The sequence below is a fragment of the Melanostigma gelatinosum genome (genome assembly GCF_949748355.1).
Source record: "Melanostigma gelatinosum genome assembly, chromosome: 17".
In the NCBI taxonomy this organism is placed as follows: domain Eukaryota; kingdom Metazoa; phylum Chordata; class Actinopteri; order Perciformes; family Zoarcidae; genus Melanostigma; species Melanostigma gelatinosum.
In genome coordinates, this window is record NC_136650.1 from 11,450,330 (window position 1) to 11,476,832 (window position 26,503).

Below are 26,503 nucleotides of genomic sequence, written 5' to 3' on the forward strand. Positions count from 1 at the left end.
AGGCTGCTGTACCTTAGGCACCGCTTTCTTTGAAGTAAATACGAACGGACACAATTGCAACTGATGGTAATCAGGTACACGGACAGAGCAGTACAGATTTTAAGCAATGAAGATGACGAACAGATATAAAGGTTGTAATGCCAGCTCGTTGTGTTTTTAAGGCAACTTTACATCAAATGACATGAAGCCCACTAGTCAGTAGCTGTGATGGCAGGTACTTTGTACATCATGTCTAAACATATGAGAAGGACAAAAAGGCCATTTTCCCATTTTGTATTTATTTGAATAACAAAATGGACAATCTACACAGAACACATAATGCAATACAAAATCTACAAAATGGCAGTGACAACGTTTTTTGTTCGACAGGTAACAACTGTACAGTGTAAATGGATACAATACTGTATATTTCTTTCTTGTATTTAACTCATCTGTATTTGGCACTTGACCACAAAATGCTATTGAAGTGAAATGTGGGACTGACGTACCTGATCACAGACTTGAAATGTGCAGATAATTTATCACAACTATCGTCATTCATCTCCTCGTGAAGGCTACAGCACCTGCTGGTATTTCCAGACCAGCAGGTACAGGCATGCGAACATGAAGCAGAATGGAAGCAGTAAAGGGCCATCAGTGAATCGTACAAACACACAGTGAGGTCTGGTGGATGCTGCTGTTACTCGCTACCAACGTCCGTGTTCTGTTCATGGTTTGCTGCTGCGTCTTAGTCGTGAAACTATCTGTCATCTCCATTGTCACAGTCTTGCTCAAATTGTCTACGATTATATTCGTATTTTTTTTTTATTTGGTGCACAGTCAAGACACGTGAAGTCACATTTGCACAAAACTTGTGCAGATGCTACACATGTTTACTGCCTTTCTGGGAAATAAGAAGCTAACTGTAGCTGTGGGTATTCAAAGCTGAATGCATAGCAATGTGTGTGCTCCTCTCCATTTTAACATCTCCAGCATGAATATACTGTACAACTTTCTTTCATATCATATTCGTCAAGAAAAAGAAAATGTTTACCGTCACATTTCGAATAATTTATACTTCAAAATTTTAAAGTGAATTTCTTCCATTGCAGAAAATGGCCACAATGTGATCACAGAGTAAAATAATATATAAGTAACAGACTACATATTCACATAACTTTTGTTTTTTTGCTTACACGCCATAGTTGAGGAGAGAGAATGACAGCTCGGTTTATGTGCATATGTCAAGTTCATGTATTCCTCTGTAAAGTGAAGAGGTGTGTTTATGTGGTGTAGGTGTGTGTGTGTGTGTGTGTGAGGACAAAGAACTTGGCATAAAAAGTCACTTTCAAAAGAGCAGATGGTTTTTATCTGTGGTCAAAATATTCCACTTCTTCTTTAAATCTGAGTCAGGTTTAGTTTTATGTGACATTCCTCTAAAATATACATGTTAGCATGGAGTTAGATTGCAATACTGTGTGAGAATCAGTCCGTCATCACTCAACAACCCGAGTCAGTTAAAAGAGAACAAAATCAGCATGATTGCCTTTAAATAAGAAATTACGCTTTCAAAAAAAACAAGAACGAATAAAAGAACAAAACAGCAAACTTGGATTCGGCTCAAAGTACCTCAGGAATCTGTTGGCTCGTCCTCGCTGGCCGTCTCCTCGGACAAAGATAACACATTTCATTCAGTGTTTAACAAGTCTTTGATGGGATTTTAGTCCATTGAGTTATGTTTGTACCGTGTGCGAGATCGTTGTTGTCTGCAGCGTCTGACCACGCATAGAGGCACATGTACAGTGTGTGCATGTGGGTGCTCAAAGATTATATATATGTGAAGTCGGCTTTGGTATTTGCAGTATGAACTTGACTTGACTAGGGGTGTGTGTGTGTGTGTGTGTGTGTGTGTGTGTGTGTGTGTGTGTGTGTGCCTCTACAGCTCAAGTGATCAAATGTCAACAATCTCAGGTGGGTCAGCGGTGAGAGATTTTGAAAATGAAGATTAATAAACCTGCAATGGGAAAAAGTCCAGTTTTCTACTGCCCAGCACTACTGGGATCACACTGAAGCAGCCGGACGATGGAGGGATCGTTCTTCGCTCCCTCAACAAACTCCTCAAGGGACAGTTTACCTGAGCGAGGGAGACAGAGGGAGAGACAGCGACAGAGGGAGAGACAGAGAGATTTTTTAAATTGTGTTTCTAGCAATATAGCACACAGCACTTCATTTACTGATTTAAAAGGCTTCAATTTGGACTGCTAGAGTGCTTTTACAGACTTTGTTTCACAGTGTTTTTCAATTATTCAAGTAAGTCGACGTGCAGAGACTGATGATCACGGATGACCAGCAAAATAAAAATGTCATTTCAGTTTATCACAACTAGGTTGAAACGTTGTTCCTATTCATATTAGTATTATTATTATTATTCAGTCAAGGCGCTGTGATTAAAGTCAAGTAAAAGACTTATGATGATCAATGTAACTTTATCCACAGAGACCAGAATACATTTGGGCTCTTTCATGAAAGCTCGGCAGGTCCGAGGCTCTGGTTGGGCTATTTTTATGCCAGCACTGGATTTATTATCCAATTACAGCTGATGCAAAACTGTACAACCACAAATAGCAAACAGAACAATACATGATGGATCACTGTGTTAATAGAATAGTATTAAGAATATAGAAGTAGTAAATTCCAAGATTGGAATCAGATTCCGTTCTAGGCGTTAACGAAGCTGCCGATTTAGCCGAAAACACTTGAGCAGAGCGAGAGGCAGTCTGAGGAAGACTCACCATCTCGATTCGTGTCCATCTGTCTGAATATCTTGTCTGTGCGTTTCTCAGGTGTGGACTCATCCTCGGGCATCTTCATCACTGAGGACACCATCTTGTAAATAGCCTGAACACAGAGGGAACAGAGAGGAAGCCGTTATCAACACAATAAAGAAGATTAATGTTCGACTGTAAAAAACGGTTGTTTTGGTGAGTTAGGACACCTTAAATAACCTGCTTTCATTAAAGTTGTAATACTTAAAAAAGGTGGATGGAAAGCATTTAGAACAGTAGATAAATCACTTCCAACGATAAACACAACCATAAAGCGGCTGCAGTCAGATCGGTTATTCCAGCCAGAAGCAAAACTGGAAGGTTGCATCAGCTGGATTGTTGAAAAGGTGCAATGAAATATATATACGACCCATCAATCAACTAGTCTCCTCTGGGGGAGAGAAGAGAGATAAAGGATTACTTTCATCTATGTTTGGCTCTGAGGCCTGAAACAAACAGGAAGCATTCAGGTCTAAAAGACGTAGTTTAGGTTTTTAAATAGACGATAAATCAAGAAAAGTGTTTGCTTCACTGTTTAGGGTTTCTGAGATATTTAAAGGCTGAAGCGGTTAATACTGCATTACACATTAAGCTTAGTACTCGTGAAACATTCCTCATAATGATGAAGAGTTTGTCTCACCAGAGGAGCTGTGTACATCTGCATTAAGTTGAGTATTGATTTTTTTTTAACTTAGTTGATCAATCAAAGTCTGACCAGCAGGCAAAAAACTAAAGTTTCGAATTAAATGCAATAATAAGACAAAAGTAGCTCCAAGCATTTAAAAAGTGGAAATCAAATGTTTGGTATTTGTAGTAAATAAGTCATAATTAATCGAATAATTAATAGAAATGCCTGAGTATGTTTTTGCAGTAGGGGTTATTATTGCACAAAAGCTGAAAATTAATAATTTCATTATTATTCATAATATATCCAGCAAAACAAACATGTTACAGCTTCTAGCGTGTGATGATGTGTAGCTGTTCTGTGTTCTGTGTATATGCAGTAAATTTAACATCTTTGGGATCTGGACTGTTGGTCAGACACAACAAGAACTGTGCCAACGTCACCTTGGATTCTGGGTAAATGTGATAAACATGTTTAACAACTTTTCATAAACGTGGGAAGAGGGGGTGCTGAAGGGGCTGTAGCAACCCCTTCAATCATCATATTAATATATATATGTAATATGAATTAATAAATAGATGAATCAATACTGAAAATAATCATGAGATGTTGCCCTTTATTGGACTGATAGATATTTTGCCAATGTATCACGGCATCATTACACATAAACACACATGCTCACGTTACACAGACACAGTATAAATTCAAGGACACTGATTGGAGGACACATTCTTTGGCACTCAGCACCGCGATGTGTGACCGGAGGGATTGCTGGTGTGTGTGTGTGTCTGAACCATTTATCCAATAAGACGAGGAGCCTGTGTGAGACTGTGTCAGCAACACTGGAGCTGCTGAGCAAACGATTGGGAGGGGGGGGGGGGGGGGGGGTTTCCTAGAACCGCACAGCTGCTGGATGTAGCACTGAGTCAATATATAGGCTCACAGGAGGACCGCTCCCTTCTAGAAATACATCTCAGTCAAGTGTTATTTAAAGAAGTCAGAGGGCCAGAGAGGAACTGCTGGTTTCTAAAATTACACCGCGGCCGCCTTTCCTGCTGTGGCCAGTCAACTGGTGCAGAACACAGACGCAGACGGATATACATGATGTAGCAGCTGCAGAAGTAGTTTTAGGACCACGGAACATGGCGTAAACATGACGGTACGCAATGGCCGCCGGAAGACTGAGGCTAAGCACAAAGTTGAGAGAACAAAAGATGGAGGGAAATAAAGATTAGGAGGAACCAAAACAGTAAACCCACCGATACAATCTCCAGCATCTCTGCCTTGCTTATGTATCCATTCCCATCCAGGTCGTACATACTGAACGCCCACTTGAGCTTCTGGTCCAGCCGACCGCGAGAGGTCACGCTCAGGGCGATGATGAACTCCCTGAAGTCTATAGTTCCGTCTCCGTTGGCGTCGAAAGTGCGGAAGACGTGCTCGGCGAACTTGGAGGCGTCTCCGTAAGGGAAGAAGTTGGCGTAGATCTTCTTGAACTCCTCCATGGAGAGAGAGCCGCTGGGGCAGTCCCGCAGGAAGCCCTTGTACCACTCCATGATCTCGTGCTCGGTGAAGTCCGTGTTCTCCATCAGGTCCTGCATGACGTCGGGACGGAGCTTGCTGTTTTGTTTGCCCATGGTCGCTGTGTGCGTGTTCAGGCTGTGAGGTGAGCGCAGCGGCGATTTAGACTGCAGACAGTGAAGAAGAGAGAGAGGGACCGAAATAATGGCCTGTTAGAAATAATCTGAAATGAGCTTTTTTGATACAAAAGGGGCATAAACAACCAATACAAAATAAAAACAAATGGACTCATAAGACACCAAAAATACAGTTTAAAAACTGCAATAACTGACTTTTTGTTGACTTTGTGGCAGTGGAACGTGCAGACATATTATCACTTATAATCAATATTCACTCTCCTTGCAGCTCTGTTTTTGGTCTATCAGTTCCTGATTTAAAATATCGGCCTTTTTCGCTGCAAAAAACGAGGTTGGCCATAATCTACCAACTAAATTGCTCACGAGATAAGATGCCGCTAAATCATTTCCTGTGGGAAACCACGTCAAAGTGGCTGCTATTAACCCGACTAAAAAGGATAAACGTAAATGATGGAAAATGTGTTAAGGAACCTACAGTATTCAATACAAACTGTGGATTATACTTTGTTTTTGTTAATGTGTTTTCTTCTCATCTCTATATATATATCAGCTTCACTGTCAAACTTTAAGCTTTTGCTTTCATTTAGCTTTTTTTTAAGGCGGTAATTGAATTGAGTTTGGTGCCTTTTATCTTGACTGCACTTATCTTTTGTTGCAGTTTCATTAAAAAATGCAAATAACCTTTAACACAAAAGCCTGACATGACTAGATAATAGAGAAGCAGGAAGATTAAGTTGAGTGTGCGGTCTTGTGCACATGCACAGCCGCGTTCAGTCTGCCATGCACCTGCAACAGGAGACCGCACAACCACCACTGATGCACACCCACACCGAGCACATTCACTGTTAACAACCATGTCAGTGCGTCTGTGCGTGCATCAACTGCAGCGGCACCTTCCATTTCCTGCAGAAACTGCGATAGTGATCCATCAACACACACATACTCTGTATTAATAGTCGAGATGGTTTATCGACCCGGTTTGGGTTTTGAAATGTAACCTGCAGAAAAAGATGTAGATATAGGTAGTTGACCTCAAGGACAATTTGACTTGTTTTATGCTTTCCGAGTGCATCATAAACACGCACACTAGACGTGTAGCTGATCCAACTTGGTGACGAAAGTGAAAGTGAAGACTCGAGAGAAGACGCAGCCCTGCAGGCAGTGGCGGCTGGTCAATAGAGGGCCATGGCCCCACCATGAGCCACACAAAAAAAAGAAAAATTATAATAATCATAAATTATACAAATTGTCAATATTTGTGTTTTTGAACGATGGAATGTACATAGTTGTCCTCAGTCTCATCTGCTTAACTTGGTCATGGAGGCATCAACATGTAATAGAGATGTTAAATTAACAGTGAAAACTCATCATAGCTTAATTTAACATCAGTATTCATAATTACACTTCATGTTTACTTCTCCTGATCTTTACCTCCTATAACAAGGTCCATAGGGGCATCTCAATAAATGAACATGTTATATTATATTATATAAGTGTTATTTACTGATTGTTTTCGTGTTGGAATACATGTTAAATATTTAACTGCCAAGTAATAATGCGTGTTTGATACTTACATTTTTTTTGCATTAAATCATACTGGGATGTTTGCTGAAATTGATAGGATGGCCCAACCTAGAACATGTTCCACCAGCCGCCACTGCCTGCAGGTAATGTGCTTAGCACTTTTCCCCGGTCAGACCGCTAGCTGAGCTCTCCAGGCTGAAGAGAAGAGGGAAGCTGTTCCAAGCTTAGCCGAGGATAACGGCAGAGAACATCAGCAATGTCAGGTCAGGCCAAAGCAAATTACTGTACAGGTAGTTTCTTCCAGGAAGGGACAAAAAGGTCGGTCACCTCTGCGTTTCCAGTCAGTTTGTTGCTTCGCTCACATTGTTAAAAGTTAGATACATGATGGTTTATAAATGTAAAGAAATAAATGAGCTTGTAAGACCGTACTAACTAGTTGTACCCTCAGCCATAATGCCATTAAAGTTAGCTGTCGAACTAATATCACTGTTTGCAAATTTTGACTTTTAGAGCTCCCAATTGACTTGTTTTAAGTTCACTCTCTCAGTTGATCCATTAATTAGTCTGATTGAGTCTGAGTGATTGAAAAAGAGCCGCCAACATGTTTACTTTACAGCAGGGGTCTCAAACTCATTTTCACTCCGGGCCACATCAGCATCATGGTCGCCCACAAAGGGCCGGTTGTAAATGTCACTACTCGTAACATATTGTTAAATAACTCTCTGCATTCACAGTTTAAAGAAGTCTTCAATATACTCATAATACATTTCCATGTTAAATGTACAGTAACCAGCCAAAGAGCTGCTTCTATGACTGTTTCAGTATCTCATCATTTTGACTTTCTAATCTCATACTTTTGACTTTCAATCTCAGAATTTTGACTTTCTATCATAGTTATGACTTTCTATCTCATAACTTCGACTTTCTATCTCATAATTTCGACTATGGGGATATTTTTATTATCAAGTCTAACTTTAAAAAAGAAATTAAATAAAAAAATTAAACTTTTTTTTTTTTTGCTGGCGGATTCGCGGGCCACATAAAATGACGTAGCGGGCCGGATTCGGCCCACGGGCCGGGAGTTTGAGACCCCTGCTTTACAGGAAAGTGGGAATATGCTCTTCCTGCCCATAACAAATAACTTTGCATTAATAAAAAGTGCTGCTTCAGTGATAAACTCAACAGGATCTTGGAAACACTATTCCACACAAATGAATTTAGGGAGGAAGGCAGTAGTTTTGCAAACTGCTAATTCAAGGACTCGGTCGTCTTTTCCAAATTGTTTCATACTTGCATGTTCCTTAAACAGCCCGCCGCCATAATCCTTTAATTAACACGGAGTAAACAATGGGCTCTAGCAATGTGGCAGCCACCTCTAATGAGTTCACTTCAATGCCAGCGTGAATGCTGGAGCAGCGTGAAAAGGAGATTAACAACCGTTTACATACTCATCTCTCCTGGAACAAAATACGTCAGCAGCTACACAGCGGGGGTTCACCGTGAACGTCTGATACGTAGACTGGCAGTGCGTCTGCATTTAAATTAGAAAGAAGCAAACAGTCTACACCCCAGAGGGAGCGTTTACTATACAACATGAAACCCAAAAGGTATCAGCTGCTACAGGAACTACTTTGATCTTTGATGGTTCCAGTTACTCAAATGTGAGAATTCGCTGCTTTTCTTTATCTTTCATAATAGTAAACAAGCAATCTAATGACATTTTTCACTGTTTTATAGACCAAACGATTAATATATAATTCACAGGTTAAATATATACTGACAACAAATCACTAGCTGCAGCCCAAATAAATCCACCATTGAAATATTCCCAACATCCGCATCTGAAGGGCCATGGAGCACCCACAGGTGTTTTCAATAATTCTACCTGATCAGGCCTCTCCTCAGGTGGGTGTGAGTGCAGACACGCTGGTCATAGCCAGAAAAGCACAGGCGTAACAAATCATACGAACTAGTTTCCATTTAAGAGTCCAGTGAGCACTATCCGTTACAGAATCCTCATTTTCAGGGTGTAGATTATCGTATAAATGTTCCTGTTTTCATCAGATTGTAAATCTTAAAGAAGCCAGCACATACTTGTCAGCTGATGTAGCAGCTGAATTGCTTGTTTGATTAGCTTTGCCAATATGACCACGATAGATGCTATCATGAAGCAGCACACAGTGAAAATAACTATTTGAGATTACACAAGCTTCACCTGTATTCAACTTCAGCCTTCACTGCATTGTCCCAGAGGAGACATTTGTCTTTCACACAGATCTAAAGATTAACTCTACAAAACACAATATATACACTTAAAATATAAATTAATTGATAAATACTATGCTAAAGATGTTCACATAAAAAACACAAAATACAGTGACTATATCTATGTTGCCTCTAGAAGACAACAATCTGACATCTTGCTGCAAGCAATGGTTGATCGAAAAGTGTAAGAGCTCACAATGGTATGTTGTGTTTTAAAAGGTCTAATCACAACCAAATGAAGGTTCTATGTCTCTGATTCAAAGTCTAAATGCATACACATGAAGTGATTTAAAACCAGTTCAGTCAGTTTACCCTAAACAAACACACACACACACACACACACACATTATTTGTTTCATGCGGTGCTCTGGACCGCCACATACTCTGCAATCTGCATTTTAATGTTTTTAATGGATTGTGTATATTTGCATGATTACTGAGGCTGCGTTGTCATAATTACTGACCATACCTTCCCTCGTGTTTTCATCAGCAAGATGTAAAAAAAAAAACATCCATATTACCTCACACGCTGTCTTTGATTGATAATAGCCTTTAATTACACTTTCTCTGCAGACTGACGGCTTTTTTAATTATTTGCTTTTAGCTGCGGCTCTAATCATACAGACTCCGTTCACTATTCATACAGACAGAAATGTCCTCATTACTCGCCACGAGGGAGGGAAGCTTATTAGTGTTGCTCTTACTGGCTTCACAATAATGCATCATAATGCCCATGGTTGTCTGACATTTTATGGAAAAATTATGAATTGATGATTATAATTAGCTGCAGCTCTTTTGTGTGTCATGAACTGGTCTTTATTCCACACTGTGTGCTCTGTCATTACTGCCAGGAGAGTATTTCACAGAGTATTTCACAGACACAGCAGAAGAAGAAGAAGCTAGTGGGAGGCCAACAGAGAGCTCAGGGACTGAAAGAGACCCGGTGACAGATTGGAGTTTATGAATGATACATTCATAATGAAATATGAGCCGTCTGTGATCAGGCTACAGCGCTGAGCTCGGCCATTCTCTACCGAACAGGCAAGCAATTATCGGACCGGCAAGATCTGCAATCTGATATTCACCCAAAAAGTCATAAATAAATAATTTATTTTCATCTCAGCTGTAATAATATATTTTAAAAACGGAGAACAAATTGGAACAAGCAGCTCCAGTGAGACCAGCTTTTGATTTCAGGCAACGCCACACACAGACACAGGTTTCCATGGAGCATGGTTTCATCTGGACCCTGGTCCTTCCTCCTACCATGGCCCTGCTGACTCCAACTGCTAATATCACTTTTATTATTACTCACATTACTATTTCATATTACCGATACCATTAATGCACATTATTGACCTGCTTCTTCACCAGAGTCTCTGTGCTTTCTCGCCTCACAGGTTCCTGTGTATCCGGGTTTACCTGGACCAGGTGTCCTGTCCTGTCGTGGTTGTGTCATACATTGAATGTGCTGTAACTACATTGAATGTGTTGTAATTCACTATCCTGTTCTACACATGACATCATTGCACTTCTGTCCATCCTGGGAGAGGGATCCCTCCTCTATTGCTCTCCCACAGGTTTCTTCCTCTTTCCTCCCCGTTAAAGGGGTTTTTTGGGGAGTTTTTCCTGTTCTGATGTGAGGGTCCCGGGACAAGAGGATGTCAAATGTGTACATATTGTAAAGCCCTCTGAGGCAAATTTGTAATTTGTGATTTTGGGCAAGACAAAAATAAATTGAATTGAATGATTTTGAGTATTGCGATATTACAACAGCTCTCTTGCTTCTCTTGCTATTTAAGCGACTAATTGGTTTTCGCATCATCTGTTTTTGCAAGAGCTCAGCGTTGAGTGTTTGATTAACAGAGTCCAACAACTGGTTTACAGCAGCATTGAAAGAAACCATCCAAAAACCTCACATTTATTGAAGCACAAGTACTTTCCTCATGTCCTCCAGAGCTGAGGTGTGTAGATTAAATTAAGATGTTCGGGAGGTGGAGAACATTTCCAAGCGGTGAGACAGTTTACACACAAAAATAACGTTGGCTGGTGTCACGACTGTGACTCTGGACGCTCTGCCAGAGATAAACACGGGTGTTATTAAAGCGTACGGTAAGTACAGTGCAGGACGACACAAACTGACACGGTTGCAAACTTTCTACTAACACCACTGAGATCAAACAGCGCATCAAAGACTCAACTCAACACCACTCTTTCAACCTCAAACTTCAATTTTGCCGCACGACAGCGACTGACGAGTCCACCTGCACATGAACGTCATGTCAGGGCAGTTACTATCAAACCAACGGAAACAAGCATCTATTGTTGAGCACAAACAACGTGGACAGTATGATACAGTGGAATAAAAGAGAAAAGGGTTCACATGTGTTAGCCATTACTCTCAGAAGTCTGTTGTTGGTTTTCCCACTTGTGCCCTTTTGGCTCAAGTTTTACCCGATCTAAAAACGAGGCCTTGCAGCTCTCCTCGACACACACGTCTATCTCTTTGACCGTCGTCTCGCAATCATGTGTCTGATCAGCAGCACATTTCGAAACCGCCATCAAGCCGAGCTGCAGCAGCAGCAGCAGCTCGGCATAGTTTCGGGAGCACCGGCGCTCACGTTACAAGTATCGTGGCGAGCTCTGTTCAGTGCAGCGTGCTTTTGGTGGCTCCTTGAACATCTGCAAGCAACTCTATCGCCGGTGTTATTTAGTGGAAGGTCAGGTGCTGCTCAACTGCCGGTCCGATCTGTGCCAGAGTCTGTCTGAAGAAACTTAACATCTTCAGCAGAGCAGAACGGCTGCACCAAGACAAAAACAAAGTATGAGTAAGAGGATGAGAAAGAGAGATACAAGTGAAAGACTGCAACTTAAAAGTGAAAGTGGTTTTGATGCCGACGGTCTTGTGAGTTTAGAGCTGAAACATTTTGTGGATTAATTGATCGACGCAAGTGAATTATTCTGAGATTTGATTGATGTTGTCTGTCATTGTTCGATCGACTTTCTCTGCTTTCAGCTTCTCTAATGTCAGCATTCGCTGCTTTTCTTTGTCATAAATGACAGTAAATTGAATATCTTTGGGTTTTGTGGGACAAAAGAAATTTGAATAGCTCTGAAACTTCAAAATAAGACGAAATTAATCGGAAAATAAATAATCATCAGATTGGTCTACAATGGAAAATAATCTACTTCCTCTACATGCAAACATAAGACAGTTTCACATCAAACTGAGGCTGGAGGTCAAAGCAGGATTAAAACACAAACAGTCATAGCAGCTTTAAAAACAGCCACAACTTCCTTAATATTTGGGTTTATCATAAGACTTTATTACTGCCTCTGTCTGTCATTTCAATAGACATCAGTTGGATGTGATTATTGGTAAATTCTCCAACACAACTGTCAATACGACTCAAATAATGGCACAATTGACAGGGTTTTGTTTTCTTTATTCTCCAGCAGTCTTCAAATGGGATTTATTTACGTGACAATTCCTTAAACTATTCCTTCCCTCCTCTAACTCTCAGCCACCCTTTGAGAAACCAGAGGCAGCGCCTTCATCATAATGCAGCGCACATGAGCTCCCATTGTCAGCCGGAGAGCTTCGTGCGTCAAGCCGCTGCAGGAAACCACAATCATGACAGAGAAGCCATTATGAGGGAGCGAATGAGAACAAGATTATTTTTGCAAGAAGGCAGACAGAGCTGCAACAGACTCAGGATTGAACACACACGCAGCAAATTGTCACTGATTGCTCGAGGAGAGTGCTGTTTACTTTGCACTGAATGTCTAAAATGCCCCTCTCTCTGAAAACAGCCTGTTGTAAAGACAAAGGAAACAGAGATGGAACTGTCAATCTGTCCAATGACTGAACAGCTCCCGCCCTCTCTGCCACCGATATCTGCAGCACAGCATGTGTGAAATGTGGCTTTCTGTCCAAAAACATTATCTGTGTCTTTATCGCAGCATTTGAAGCTCTCTCTTGCTCCTTCCTCCTTCAGTTTAATCCTCCACTCATCCTCGCTTACTCCCAATCACTCTCCCCGTCTGCTTTTTCGGCAAAAATATTTAAAAAAAGAAGGTTGAACTCAATTAAAATGTGCACTGACTTCTGCACAGACGAGCACAACTACAGAGGATGCCAGTGTGGTCAGTCTGGCCTCAAAACATAAACCCACGCACACGAAAATAGAACATCTGTTTAAATTTAGTGTATGTTTGTCAGAGTTCAGCATCTTGAACTGTTTGGAGGGACGCTTTCAACACCAAGGGGGCTATTATCTCGACTCCACCCTGGTGTCAGCACCTCCGCAGGTCTTTAAACTCTCCTGCTGTGCTTGTGTCGGCCGCGTGAGGCGAGGAGAGAGAGCTGGACTGGAGCATTGCACTGCTGTTTCGGTTGACATTTCCTAAAAACATGTTGAAGCACTCGGAAGCCACCGTGCTTCAAAGACAGCAAAACCAGTCATGTTAGAGTCAGTGTCCACTCGTGTCGTCCGCAAGAGGAAATTCAGCCTCGACAGGTTCTTGTTTACATCCCACATCAAAGCCAAACCAGTGGCCTTCATTTACTACAAGCCACCAGTAAAAGTGAGATTTGCACAGGGCCTTCAGTCCTTTGGTCTTACTTTAGCTGCTCGACTGTCTCATGGAAACCTGAACCCAATGTGATCCTCCGATGAATCAACTCAATGTCGGGTCGTAACTAATGACTATTTTCATTATTGATGAATATGTCAATTGTTTTTTGGTTTCATTATTTAGTCTATATGGCGGAAAATAACATTCTCACATTTGAGAACACGTGAATGTTTGATATTTTGACTTGAAGAATTAGTCTACAGTCAAAACAGTTTATTGATGAATTGCTTCTTCTTGTTTTATAGTGAATGCATCTTTGGATAAGGGACTGTTATAGATACAACCGTTTGAAGACTCCTTGGGCTCAGGAGAATGACTGAAAATAATGGAATAAATTATTTGATCCTCTGGTTAAAAACATATTTGAATTGTAAAACTTCTCATTAAACATAGCAACTGGTGTTATGTTGTTGTACTACAATCATTTAATGAATTTAGATGGGCCTTATTTGGTCCCTATTTTCTTATATAAACGATTCACTGTAAAGACATGTTGTATTTTTACTAAAAACAAGGAAAAGCTATTAAAAAAAGAATCCTCACATTTAAGAAGTTGTAACCTGCAAATGTCTGACATGTTACCTATTTTATAACATGTAATACCCTGAAGCTCTCAAGACTGTAAGCTCATTATAATGGAAACATATACCTCACTGCTACAACACTCTTACTGACCACTGACTATATAATGAGAGCACGTCTACCACAGCCGTTCATTCACAGTGAAGCAAACATTTCACAAGATAAAGCACCACTTTATCCTTTGGACCAAGTGTCCAATAATGCTGTCTCGTCTCTCCTACTTAAGTCCACTGACTGACTGATGTGTAGTCGCTGAAACCAGATACCCTTCCTCACTCAGCCTTGTGTGGTTGCAGGAGGACTCCTTTTTCACTTCTTGCACTCTCTCATTCTACATTTAAATGTGGAGAGTGTATGAAGACAACAAGCACCTCTACCGGGCTCCTCCGAGGGTTCCTTTAGGACAGAGGAAGCATCCTCACTCGACTAGTAATATATGTAGAGCTTTATCCGCTGCTCACATCTTGTTAACGCTGCTGCTCTGCAAAGTGCAACAACTAGTATTGCTGTTATATTACACAGACGAATGCAAGGGTTTGTGAGCGCTTCAACGTGTAAACTCATCTCCACTGAGCTGCAAGCAAAACAAATAAAAGAAAAAGTAACAGGAAGAGGACAAACAGCGAGGCAGGGACAGGACACGACAACTTACCTCACTTTAAGGTTCCTGAGGGGGCCTGTTTAAAAAAGCCTCTATTCGTCCATTACTCCGCGTCACCGGAGCGAACGGTTAAAAAGTTGCAGACAATGCGGGCAACAGGTTGCAGGAGCCACTCAGGAGCGGTAGTTTTCCGTGGCTGCTCTCGGTCTAAACTCTATACTCTACCGGAGCTTCTTCTGCAGCACGGACGCCGCCTCGCTCAGCAGACCCTCCGCTGACGTCAACACTGCTCGTCACGTGACGCGGCTGCGGCCAATGGGAGGCCGCGTTGTCCTGGCAACAAGAACCCCGGCACCTGGACGTGCGATTAGCATTTCAAACATTCACACTGAAGAATAAATTCGTGAAAACAATGTTTACAATATCAACAGAAGTATTTGTAGTTATGTGTAATTAAAGACTGTCAGTGTAGTAAAGTTGGTGTGCTTTATAATACTTCCGAAATAACTCAATGAATTAAGAAATTGTGATGTTGAACACTGAAGCCGTTTTTTATTTTGGCATATACTAACTATTACCACTCATACAATTGACTTTAGTTTTTTTCTCCACATACATTACACTCTCCTGTATTTGTTTACTATCTCTTCATAGCTTTAATTTTATTTATGGTGTGCATCTCCTAATTTCTATATTTCCTTTGCTCTGTTTAATCCCTTTTGTGTCGAGGATGAACACAACATTTTACTTGATGCTGATAGGAAGTAAAAACAATTAAAACCCCTTAAAGCAGCATTTCAAATATTTCAAAATGTTAAAATAGAGGATAAGTTCAATACATTATTAGTAGTTTGTGCAGTACACCTGCCAACTTTTTTTGTCATTTTCTAACCATAGTTTTGCATGCATCATGTGTATGTTATCAACCCTGCTGTTTTTATTTTGCATAATGAGGGATATTTGCAAACTAGTGCTGTGCAAGGGTTCAAATGATAAAGCTAAATAGTTGTAGACTTCTTTTGCATTCTCTTATATTACCTCTAGTTATTATCTGTTGCAGCGAAACTATAATACGCTTATTTATTACTGACTATTGCATGATAATGATGAGAGAGATTATGGTGACGATAACCACTATGCATTTGCTGCGGCCCAGGACAAGTGTTCCCTTGCAGGAACATTGGGAGCCATGCTTTGCCTAAGATGATTAGTAGAAGTCAAAGCCACGGGGCTTATTCAGCCCGGTGTTCCAGGGAGCATTTTCTAAATGGCCTTACAAAGTACACTGAGAAGGCCTCCTGCCTGCTGAGTCAGCAAACCCGGGACCTCACTGACAGATAGAATGATTCGCTGAATTCACAAACTAAACATAACAGAGAAGTAATACATGTCTGACAGCATTCGGGACACATGCATGCATCATCTTTTCACATTGTAATGCCGTGAGATTCTTTGTTTTTGACTTGAAGCAGCAGACACGATTGTTGTTCACTCGTAACAGAAGTGAGGGCTCATCAGTGAGTTTGACCCTGAGTACTGTTGCAACCTCTGACTAATAGGTTTGCATAACATTGATCTGACTGGAGAGCAATCCCCAACTCCGCACTCATCCGTACACACACACACACACACACACACACACACGCACACACACACGCACCAGTGAGGCATGGTCGGCCACAGCTCAAACGCCAAGAGGCTTTGAACTAGAGAGCCAGCCAGCCCATGACTCTACACAGGCTCTGATAACTCAGGTAACAGCGGCTTCAGAGACAAGGTTAGTAGCTGGTGCTGGATGGAGAAGCTACTGAGATGCATAGAGGACCAAACTCCTCCGCGATTATCTGTTATCTAACCACACAGAGCTAACTTTGTGCTGCTCTGAATCCACCGAGGAGTGAGGACGAAGTTTCAAGGTGAGCTAAGCTCTCTGGCAGAGAGGACAGTGTTTTTATTGAGGAAAGGTCTCTGCAGGTTACACATTCAGAAGTTCTCCACAAGAAAAAAGGAAGACTGCGTCATAATTACTTTGTAATGCTTTCTGCTACAGTTCTCATTTTTTAAGTTTTTACTTGCTCTGCAAAATTTCTGAACAATATGTGATGATCTGCTGGAGGAGTGGTTATAGATGTTTAGTGAGTTTAGTGTTACTGAAGACAAAGAATCTGACTGCACATCAGAGATGAGCAGCTGAACCTCCAGCAGTCGGAGAACATGGAGTACTCTAGTCGACCAGTATGTCATGAGCAGCAGATTCATGCTCAGGCTGACTGGATTACCCAACAGGGGAATTTATTCTCAACCAGAACATAATGAGAGCTGCATGATGAGCTTCTTCAAAACAGGCAGTCAGGTGTGAACTCTGTTGTACTGCCGCAAGAAAACAGCACCTGCAGGAGGGGAAATCCTCTGAACCTGTCCAGCAACACCCCCAGAGGATAAACCTCTGAGTCACTGAAGACATGCACTTCTTACAGCACAGCATCCAACCAGTTTATTGTTTAGAACAATGTCCTGCAGATGTCCACTAACACGTTTAGCAGGATTTAGCCACGAGATGTTACCACAAACATGAAAACAGTGGCGAATACACCGTGAAGGATACTTTTCAAGTCACACAAAAATTCACATTCTTCGTGTGACTTTGTGTGACTTGACGCAAATTGAAATGAAAGCTAAAGGCACGCAAACCCAACCATAAACATGCAATGCATCGTTTTCTTCACTGTTATTAAACATGTAATACAATTACGTATATCGATGATTATGTCGTCATGAGATGTTTCCTGTGGTTTCATGCAGCAGGATCCTGAAGGAAACATTTCATACAATATATGATATTATAAAACAATCACAGGTGCTATTTTTCTGCAAAATGTATCCTTTTACTTTGGATACTTTAAGAGCATTTTGCTGATAATACTTATGTACTATTTTTAAACTGTTGTATTGTTACTGTTGATTAGTTGACTAATCGATTGTTTTTGTCTTAGCCTACTAAGATCCCTTTAGTAGATTCGTCATTTCTGGTGCTTTTTCATGCTGACCGACTTATTTACAAGAAACCTATGAGCACATCTCTGGGAAACAGAAAACTGTATTGTGGTGCTTTTTGTGGATTGTTTTGTTGTTTTGTGGATTCTTAGCGGAGAAACTCAGTTTTACAGAACTGTCCTTTAAAGCAACTAATCAGTCGACTAAGATTTTTTTTAAGAGGTCAGCCCTATTGATAACAGTTTGTGAAAACACAGGGCTGTGCTGCTGGATTGCAACATCTGCAATAAACAAACTAAAAATGCCCCACAAAGTGAGCAAAATTCAACTTAAATTACATTTCTAAAATGATAAATGCAAGCACCCCAACCAAGGCAATTTAATGAGCCATTAAATTAGCTAATTACTGGTGAATATTAGCAGCGTTTACATTATTTCGGACTCTTTACATATGACTTTTATTTGTTTGTTTGTGGAAGTAACAGAAGAAAAGCGTTACTACGGTATATATAATTCTTCCTGTCTTGTTTCATTGCAATCTACCTCTGCCAGATAATACAAGACAGCAGATATGACACCACAGCACGAACAGCATTCACAAGTCCTACAAAGTCATGTGCATTGTGTTGGAGTTTTATTTTTATCAACTCAGAAGAGGCAGAGTGAAAAGCAACTACAGCTTGACTTCAAAGAGCTATGATAAGCTGAGTCAGAATGAGGCAGTGGACTTACATCAGCAGGTCTCCTCTGTGCTCTACCATGACAGCTGTGACACCACAGGTATAAGCCCCCACCTGTCCACCAGCCTGAGACCATGATATGCAACACAATAAGTTATGTCGCGCTGAGTCACAATGTAAAGTGTCTTTGGAGGAGGAGGAGGAGGAGCGAGAGACACAGGTGAGGAGGAGGTGTGAAAAGGCAGTGGGGGGGGGGGGGGAGACAAGAGGAGCAGACACTTTAAATTCAAGTGGGGAGATTACATAACGGCGAAAAGCAGGTAAGCTGATGATCTGAAACTGCTTAGCCCACATGGCACTCCCTGATGCTCCAATCACATCATTACTAACTCCTTATTACAAACTTTTGACAAATCTAGGGGGCAGCTGCATTTTAAAAGCTCAATAGGTGATCTTGTGACTGCAGGGTCTCTCATCTGCTTGTTTTTACAAATCATTTGAGTGAAAACTTGACTGAGCATCAGTGAATCAGGTCATACAGCGTCAAAAAGCGGTAATAACAGATTTCAGGTGCGAATGCATGCAGCTGAATGAAAAGCAGAATGTATGCTCAACAAATATCTCTTGTTTACTACAAGTTTTTGGTAAAGTTTAAGATTTCAGAGAATCTTAATGGATCTACATTTACATGAACTACTAATTCAACCTACCTCAAATCAAACATGAAGAGGATACATTTAAAAATACAAGAATTGACTGTAAATCTAAAAAGCAGGCTTAATATCAAACATAAATGGTCCTTTAGCTATCCTAACTTACTGAAGAATTTACCACATGAAAACAAAAAATACACACTGCCCAAAGAGATGTGTTTTAAATCCCACAATGTCGTTGTATTTTAACACAGAATGATGAATTGAAAGTTAAAATAAGCTGTTTCAAAACAAACTGTGTAAAATCTGTCTGAAATAGACATTTTTTACAGAAGACATTTGGAGTTGTCACAGTAGGAACAACACAGGTGTAAATAATGACATTAATAATGGATGAATTCCATTTAGCTGCTTAAATTTCAGGTTCCTGGTATTGTGCAGGCTTGTTCACTGGAACACCTGAATAAAACAGAGCCATTGTTATCATTATTGCTAACACCTGTGCTTTTTCTACTACAAATCTAAATGTCTTCCGCGAGAAAGGCCTATTAAACAGAATGGTTCCCAACCTGAGAATAGAGGCCGCTCCAAGACGGGTCACGAGATGATTAAAGGGATAACAAAGAGAGAGAGAGAGAGAGAGAGAGAGAGAGAGAGAGAGAGAGAGAGAGAGAGAGAGAGAGAGAGAGAGAGAGAGAGAGAGAGAGAGAGAGAGAGAGAGAGAGAGAGAGAAAAGATTGTTGCACAAAATTATGTTTATTTTTTGTAACTTTTCCAAAAGTCAAGTGCTTTGATCTTGATCTTGAAACTTCATATGAATTCACTCTTAAGGCCATAACCTGCACATATTCCCTCACTTTAAAGGGTCACAAGATGTAGATTACAAGCCCAAAAGGTTGGGAACCAATGTCTCACACAGTCTTGCTGTTGTCTGCTGATTCTACTGATATGCAACTTTTAATGGAAATAAAACCTCACGGTGGTTGGGGTCGTCCATCCCACACAAAAGAAGCAGCATAAGTGCAGGCAGGTTGTTTTCAAACACATGTGAAGTCACTGTGCTGCCACACTGACATCTAGTGATCAATTTACATTTTATCCTAATGTAGGTTAGAGAGCAGGGGTTCTCAATCTCAACCTTTTGTTGTTGAAACTTCTGGTTGTTGGTTCCGGTTGTTAAAAATAAATCACAGAATCACCCTCTAAAATAAATGAGAAAAAAGCGTAGCAAAAAATGAGAACAAGTTAACTGTAAATATGTTTTATGATACTTAACTGCAGTGACCGAAATAAATATGCTGCTTATTCTCAGCCATCCACTGCCTGCCCTTATGAATCCACAATTAATCGAAAATGTATGTTATTTTTTCTGACAAGTTTGTTTTTTAATTAGATATTTTGTGCTAAAGTGGATGGGGCGTCAGAGATTAAACCAATAAAATCACGGTGGGCGGGCTGAATACCGCACCGTTCTGCAGACTGCAAACAGGTAACGTTGACGACGTGCTCTGTCGGAGAACTTTCCATGACCGTCGCAAGTGCTCTCCTCACCTCTCTTTGACATTGGGTCAAAGATTTTTTTACATCATTCCATGCACCTATTTGGGATTGTTCAGCTGAAAAGTGAATCATTTATTCACAGCAATTTGACTGTGGACTTTAACTGCATGCCCGTTTTGACATATAAGACACAGAGTTGTAGAGTTAACACTTTACCTCTCTCTGTTTTATGCTGATTCTCTTGATGATTATTTTATTCATTGCCTCTTGAATATATTTCATTCAGCTTTACAGATAATAATCACTGCCGGGCTCCTATTTTTTGTGTAACGTTATACAATTCTATATTGACAATATCAGCTCAAATGCAACGTCTCTGCTACATCCGGTGTGTGAGCAGACTGTGGGGTCCAGTACAATCGTCCCGGCTTCTCAAAGTGACAAACATGCACAGATCTTCACGCCAACTGCAAGACAAAAAGGTAAGCCTGTTATCCAATTTGCAATTTACAGTTTATGAGTTTCTTGGGGGGATGTTAAGGAAACAAACTTTGTTTGGGTAAGAACGGGTTGGGTGCAGGGCTTAAAATCAGAGGTCTTATAATCGTTGTGGTCGCAGAGGAATTAAGTAACATTATAAAGTTATGGAATCGGAGGGGGAGATGAGTGTTCGGTTCAGGGCTGATTTATGGTCCAGACTTATCTGGACAAACGATAACATTGAATCACAAACTGAGTGATTTTAATTGGTTAATGCAACTTTATCAGTTCAGTGCAACCAAATACAAGTTAAGGGACTCTCCATGATCAGTTCACCCGTCATGAGGAGTACTACTTGCATCATGTCACAATGAGTGCACGGGCAGAGTGCAGAGTAGGCAGGCAGGTGGCCCAGCCAATCCTTTAGCTCAGGCCAAGGCCAAATTAAATCATTGGACGGGCATTAGTTTTATAGCTGTTGGGATGTCAAGAGAATTTCAACAAATATAACAAAGTTTGCTGAATTACAAAGGGAGAAAAGTATCTATGGCCTGGATGTTTTTGAAATACTGAAAACTGCTAACAATATAATGTATTATTATATTGTAATTGTAAAAATAGAAGAATGAGTAAGACTAGGAGCAATAGTTTTATTATTGAGCGGGGAAAGCTCTTATTTTGAAGTCCTCCATGGCCGGCCGACCGACCTCGTAACTAAGGAGATCGTGACGTCGGTGAGACCACTCCATATGGAGGACTGCCGCCGTGTTCACGCCACACGCTGCATGAGTTGTGTTGGTAGTTCTTCCTGGTTGAAAAGCAGAGAAAAACAACACACGTGAGAACAAGTTTTTAAGTTCCTACTGATTCCGTCATTATTCATAGGTAACCTTTGAGTGCACCACTGGTTATGATTATATGATTGTTTATTAATATGTGTGATTAATGAGAAGGGATTCGAGCAAACAAAAAAGGCATCCATCTTGGAAACTGTGGGTGCTTTTCAACATGCGAACAGACACTTTCCAAATCGCATACTCACAGCTTGCACACTGCAAAATGTGACCGGATGTGGTATTATAACTCAGGTATGCTTCCTTGCGTCCTCTCTTTTCGCTTGACACGAAAATTGTTCCCCCTCCGCCATCATGAAGGATCCTCCATTCCCTTAAAATGCACCTCGGAGACAAAGGGTACATCCCAAGTCTCTTATTTGTCATTTCTCTCAGGGATCTCTGAGGAGCACTTGAACAGCCTTCCAGGAAGTGTTTTTTACGGCCGACACGCCCCCTCATTGTTCATCAGTTATGTGATTGGACGCTGCAGCCGATCGGACTGATCTTTCAGATCTGGTATGGAGTTTCATACCAGAGTGAAGACAGATCAGAGATTCAACTCCAGTTTTATATTTGATTCGTTTTCCAATTCACAATCTGGTTGAAATATATGTTCATTGTAGACAACAATGAGCACCACAAACAACTTTCTTCATTTAGTAGAAAGATTTGTCTTCTCATGATCTGATATTCCCCTCAATAACTTTTATTATGAATACAATTAAAATAATTTCCATTCAGTCACGTGAGGCTGATCATTCCTGAGTCTCGGGTTTGATGAGTTATATCATTTAAGTTTAACCTGAAACATGGAGCCTAATAAATTAATTCCACTCTTCAAGAGAAACCATAATCATATTTTGGGTTAATTAATGACGTCACATTCAGAATTTCAAAACATACACACGTAAATAATTTATAAATATGACAAACGCATTCTGCCGGTAGAAATAAACGGGACACGGAACACAGTATAAATACCACAGACTGTGTATTTATACTCAATGCAGTTTGTTAACAGGCTACAGAGAGAAAACACCTCTACTCCGGCAACTAAGCATATTTCCCCAAATGTCAAACTTTTTGTTTAAAGCCTCTATTGTTTCAATTTATAATGTGTTTTAGTGCCTACAATGACACAAATAAACTAGAGACATTTGGCCCCTGAGAGTCTGGGAGCCAGGGGCAGTTACAGACACCATATACTCTTCTTTGATATGAGATGAACCAAGTGTGTAAGTGCTTTAATTTCAGGTAATGGAGGACAACAAACCATGGGCTCTGATCTCAGAGGTGGGCGGAAACGGTTACATTGAAGAGGTCATGGACATACTGAAACAACACTTCCATATCATCTGCCACAAAGACTTCCTTCAGAACTCTCTGGTGCACGGGCCAAAGATCCAGGCCATATTAATGTGGGTGAACCTCCCAGCAGCCGAGCCTTCGCTGCTCAGATTGCTCCCCTCGCTGAAGGTGCTCGCCAACGGAGGAGTGGGCATTAACCACCTGGATTTGCCGTACATCGCCAGTCTGGGAGTGAAGGTGACCAACACGCCCGGTGTAGTGAGCGATGCCACTGCGGATATGGCGATGGGTCTGCTTCTGGCATCGGCACGCAGGATCGTTGAAGGTGAGTCAAGCCAATTTTAATTTGAACGACCAAAATCATATATATTTTTGAAGAGCTTAACAATCTGTGTTAATTGTCTCAATGTGGCATTGGTGATGAAATAAACCTTCAGCTTGTTTGAGGCTATGTCCTGTTTTTCTGCAGGTCACCAAATAGTTGCAGACCCCAACATTGCCCATATTGCGCAAAACCTGATGGGAGTTGAAGTCACAGGGTCGACTCTGGGGATTATTGGAATGGGACACATTGGCTGCAAAATTGCTCAAAGAGGCAAAGGATTTGACATGAAGATCCTGTATCACAACAGGAACAGGAGGTAAAAGTTTGATGACATAATGGTTGATTTGTTTCATTTTGAAATTCCTTAGTGAGATTTTAGTCGATGCGTTACATTTTCAGACTAATTCACATCAAATACAGGAATAATTCCTGAAACTATACCTGTTGTACAGCCAAAAAATATAGTTAGTGATGAATGACTTTTGAACATTATAACATAATAGATCATAATCCAATTATGGACCAAAAAAAGCTTTGCCAACTTCAGCTCCCACTACTATTCCAGATATTGTAAAGCAACAAATCAGCGAGACAATGTTAACGGTCAGCTTTGTCTTTTCTCTGTGCTGTTCAGGAGTGTTGAAGATGAGCAGGCGGTTGGTGCGAGTTACCGGGAGAACATGGACGACCTGCTGAAAGAGTCTGACTTTGTCATGCTGGCGGTCAACCTGACCCCAGAAACCACAGGCCTGATCAGCCACAGAGAGCTGTCCCTCATGAAACCCACAGCAACTCTGGTCAACATCAGCAGAGGTGAGAATCATGGGCCTCATTCACTAATACCTTCCAAAGTTTGTACTTAAAGTACTTCTTGAGAGACGTCCTAAGAGAAAGAGATTCCAGATTCACTAGTGTTCTGCTAATTCCCATGAAATGGCATCACGCTGCAGGGCTGTTTGCACACACAGAAATTGAAGAGAAAAGTCAAGATTGCCCAAAATGAAAGTCTAAAGAGTTTGGGCCCCCGAACCAAAGTTTATAATGTTTGGTAATCGGCAGATCAATTATCTAGTAAAAATGATGATAAATAATGCTGAAATACACAGTGTATGAACCTGTTTAAAAAACATGACATTATATAAATCTTAAAATCTTAAAATAATCATCAAGAGAATCAGCATAAAACAGAGAGAGGTAAAGTGTTAACTCTACAACTCTGTGTCATATTCTGTCAAAACAGGCATGCAGTTAAAGTCCACTTGCTGTGAATAAATGATTACCTTGTAGTTCAGCTGAACAATCCCAAAAAGGTGCATGGAAAGAAAACGCATGAAATGATCTAAAAAAATCTTTGACCCAATGTCAAAGAGAGGTGAGGAGAGCAGCCGCACATTTACACATGTTCTATTACACTTGCGACGGTCATGGAAAGTTTTCCGATATGAATTATACTTTACCTACTGTGTGAAATTACAACTCCAAATGTGAAAAAAAACTTCAAACCACTCATATTTAGAAGCGTGGAATTAAAATAACACACACACAAAAAAAAGCATGGGATGCTGTTACGTGCTCAATGTTGAAGTGTTAGAAACGATGTCATCTGAATCCTGTGCTCTCGAGTGTGTGTAGATTCTGTTCTGAAACACTGATGTTTCATCTATTTTTTTGACTTTCCATGCCTCAGGTCTGGTGGTGGACCAGGATGCTTTAGTCAAAGCTGTGCGGTCTGGAACAATTCGTGCGGCGGCGTTAGACGTGACTCACCCTGAACCATTACCAAGGTCTCACCACACTCTTCACCCAGAATCACAATTCATTGAAGTGAAACTATGTAACTGTTGAAAGAGCGCTCTTCCTCTTTGAATTGAATTTTGTACCCATGAGTAATGAAACACCCTCTTGCTCAGTTCAAAAACACTAAGGAATTTACTACTACAGTCTTACTTTACATAATAATCGGTGAACTTGATATTACTGAGTCAATTCCCAGCAAAAGGAACATCTTGATGTACAACTGTACAATGAACCTTGTCACACCAATAGATCACAGAGGAAGGCAGCATGTACACAAGGTTTTCATGGACCCCAGCATCTTACATACAGTGCAAAAGGACAGTACAGATATGTTCATTGATATCATAGTTGATCATTGTAAATCATTCATACATTTAAAATGAGATACAAGTATTGTGTCAAGACAGTCTTTTAGAAAGAAGTCACTAGTAGTTCTGGACATAAAGACAAGTATCACCCTGCAGCTCTGTACAGCTCTGCCATGACTTTGTCCATCTTTGTTCATCTGGCCTGCAACTACACTCTCATCCACCATGTTTCCAGCAGCAGCAGCAGGCAGCTAGCTAGTAAACGTCAAAAGAAGCAGAATTTAACATTTGCCAACTCTTTGCTGGCCCATAACAACTCCTCATATTCTTCAATCTTTGCAGGGATCATCCTCTCCGTGGCCTCCCTAATGTGCTAATCACCCCCCACGTTGGCACCAACACTTACGCTACAACAAGAAAGATGGTGCAGAAGATGGCAGACAATGCTTTGGCTGTACTGAATGGACAATCTATTCCCAATGAAGTCAAACCAAATTAAATGACTTCACTGATGGCACCACAACTGTCTGTAGTTGGAAGTGTTTTCCTCATGCAAGAAGAAGTACAGACATTCGTTTCTACCTGTTTGGTTGTTTTGTCTTACTATCCTAAACCTTTAATGTCATTCGTCTGTAAACAAATGTATAATATGGCAAATATAAAATGACATGACCGCATGATTGCATTAATGTGTAAGTGTAGTATTACAACTTTATTTTGACTGGATGACTGTTCCCACATTTTGCTCATCTCTGTTATCATTTCTCATACTTTAAAGTTCTCTTGTTGTTACAATTTGCATATATCTGTAATGAAGGCCCTCTCCATTTCAAGGATTTGTTTCAAGGAAATAAAAGACACACTAAGGATTGAATGTTTCATTATACTGTTGATTGGTTTCTGGTGGATGTTCTCAGGTATAATT

The 26,503-nt window shown here is 40.7% G+C and overlaps 2 protein-coding genes across 4 annotated transcripts; one reads left to right on the top strand and one right to left on the bottom strand.

The window, feature by feature from the left end:
• Positions 1–288: 288 nt before the first annotated feature.
• Positions 289–14,946, bottom strand: ncaldb (neurocalcin delta b). 2 transcript variants are annotated; one of them, XM_079288056.1, is made up of 5 exons: positions 14,749–14,946; positions 4,689–5,117; positions 2,772–2,877; positions 1,994–2,113; positions 289–1,642 (listed from the first exon to the last, which is right to left on the bottom strand). In XM_079288056.1, the coding sequence occupies exons 2-4, from the start codon at positions 5,064–5,066 to the stop codon at positions 2,019–2,021; spliced, it is 579 nt and encodes a 192-aa protein (XP_079144182.1). In that variant the 5' UTR covers positions 5,067–5,117; positions 14,749–14,946; the 3' UTR covers positions 289–1,642; positions 1,994–2,018. The 2 variants fall into 2 exon arrangements, with proteins under 2 accessions (XP_079144182.1, XP_079144181.1); XM_079288055.1 differs by having other exon boundaries at positions 289–2,113.
• Positions 14,947–21,748: 6,802 nt separating this feature from the next.
• LOC306791253 (putative 2-ketogluconate reductase) lies at positions 21,749–26,393 on the top strand. Of its 2 annotated transcripts, none has more exons than XM_079287892.1 (6): positions 21,749–21,842; positions 23,095–23,473; positions 23,618–23,789; positions 24,108–24,286; positions 25,161–25,257; positions 25,921–26,393. In XM_079287892.1, exons 2-6 carry the CDS (start codon positions 23,098–23,100, stop codon positions 26,075–26,077), a joined length of 981 nt encoding a protein of 326 aa, XP_079144018.1. In that variant the 5' UTR covers positions 21,749–21,842; positions 23,095–23,097; the 3' UTR covers positions 26,078–26,393. The 2 variants fall into 2 exon arrangements, with proteins under 2 accessions (XP_079144018.1, XP_079144017.1); XM_079287891.1 differs by having other exon boundaries at positions 21,756–21,889.
• The last annotated feature ends 110 nt before the right edge of the window (positions 26,394–26,503 follow it).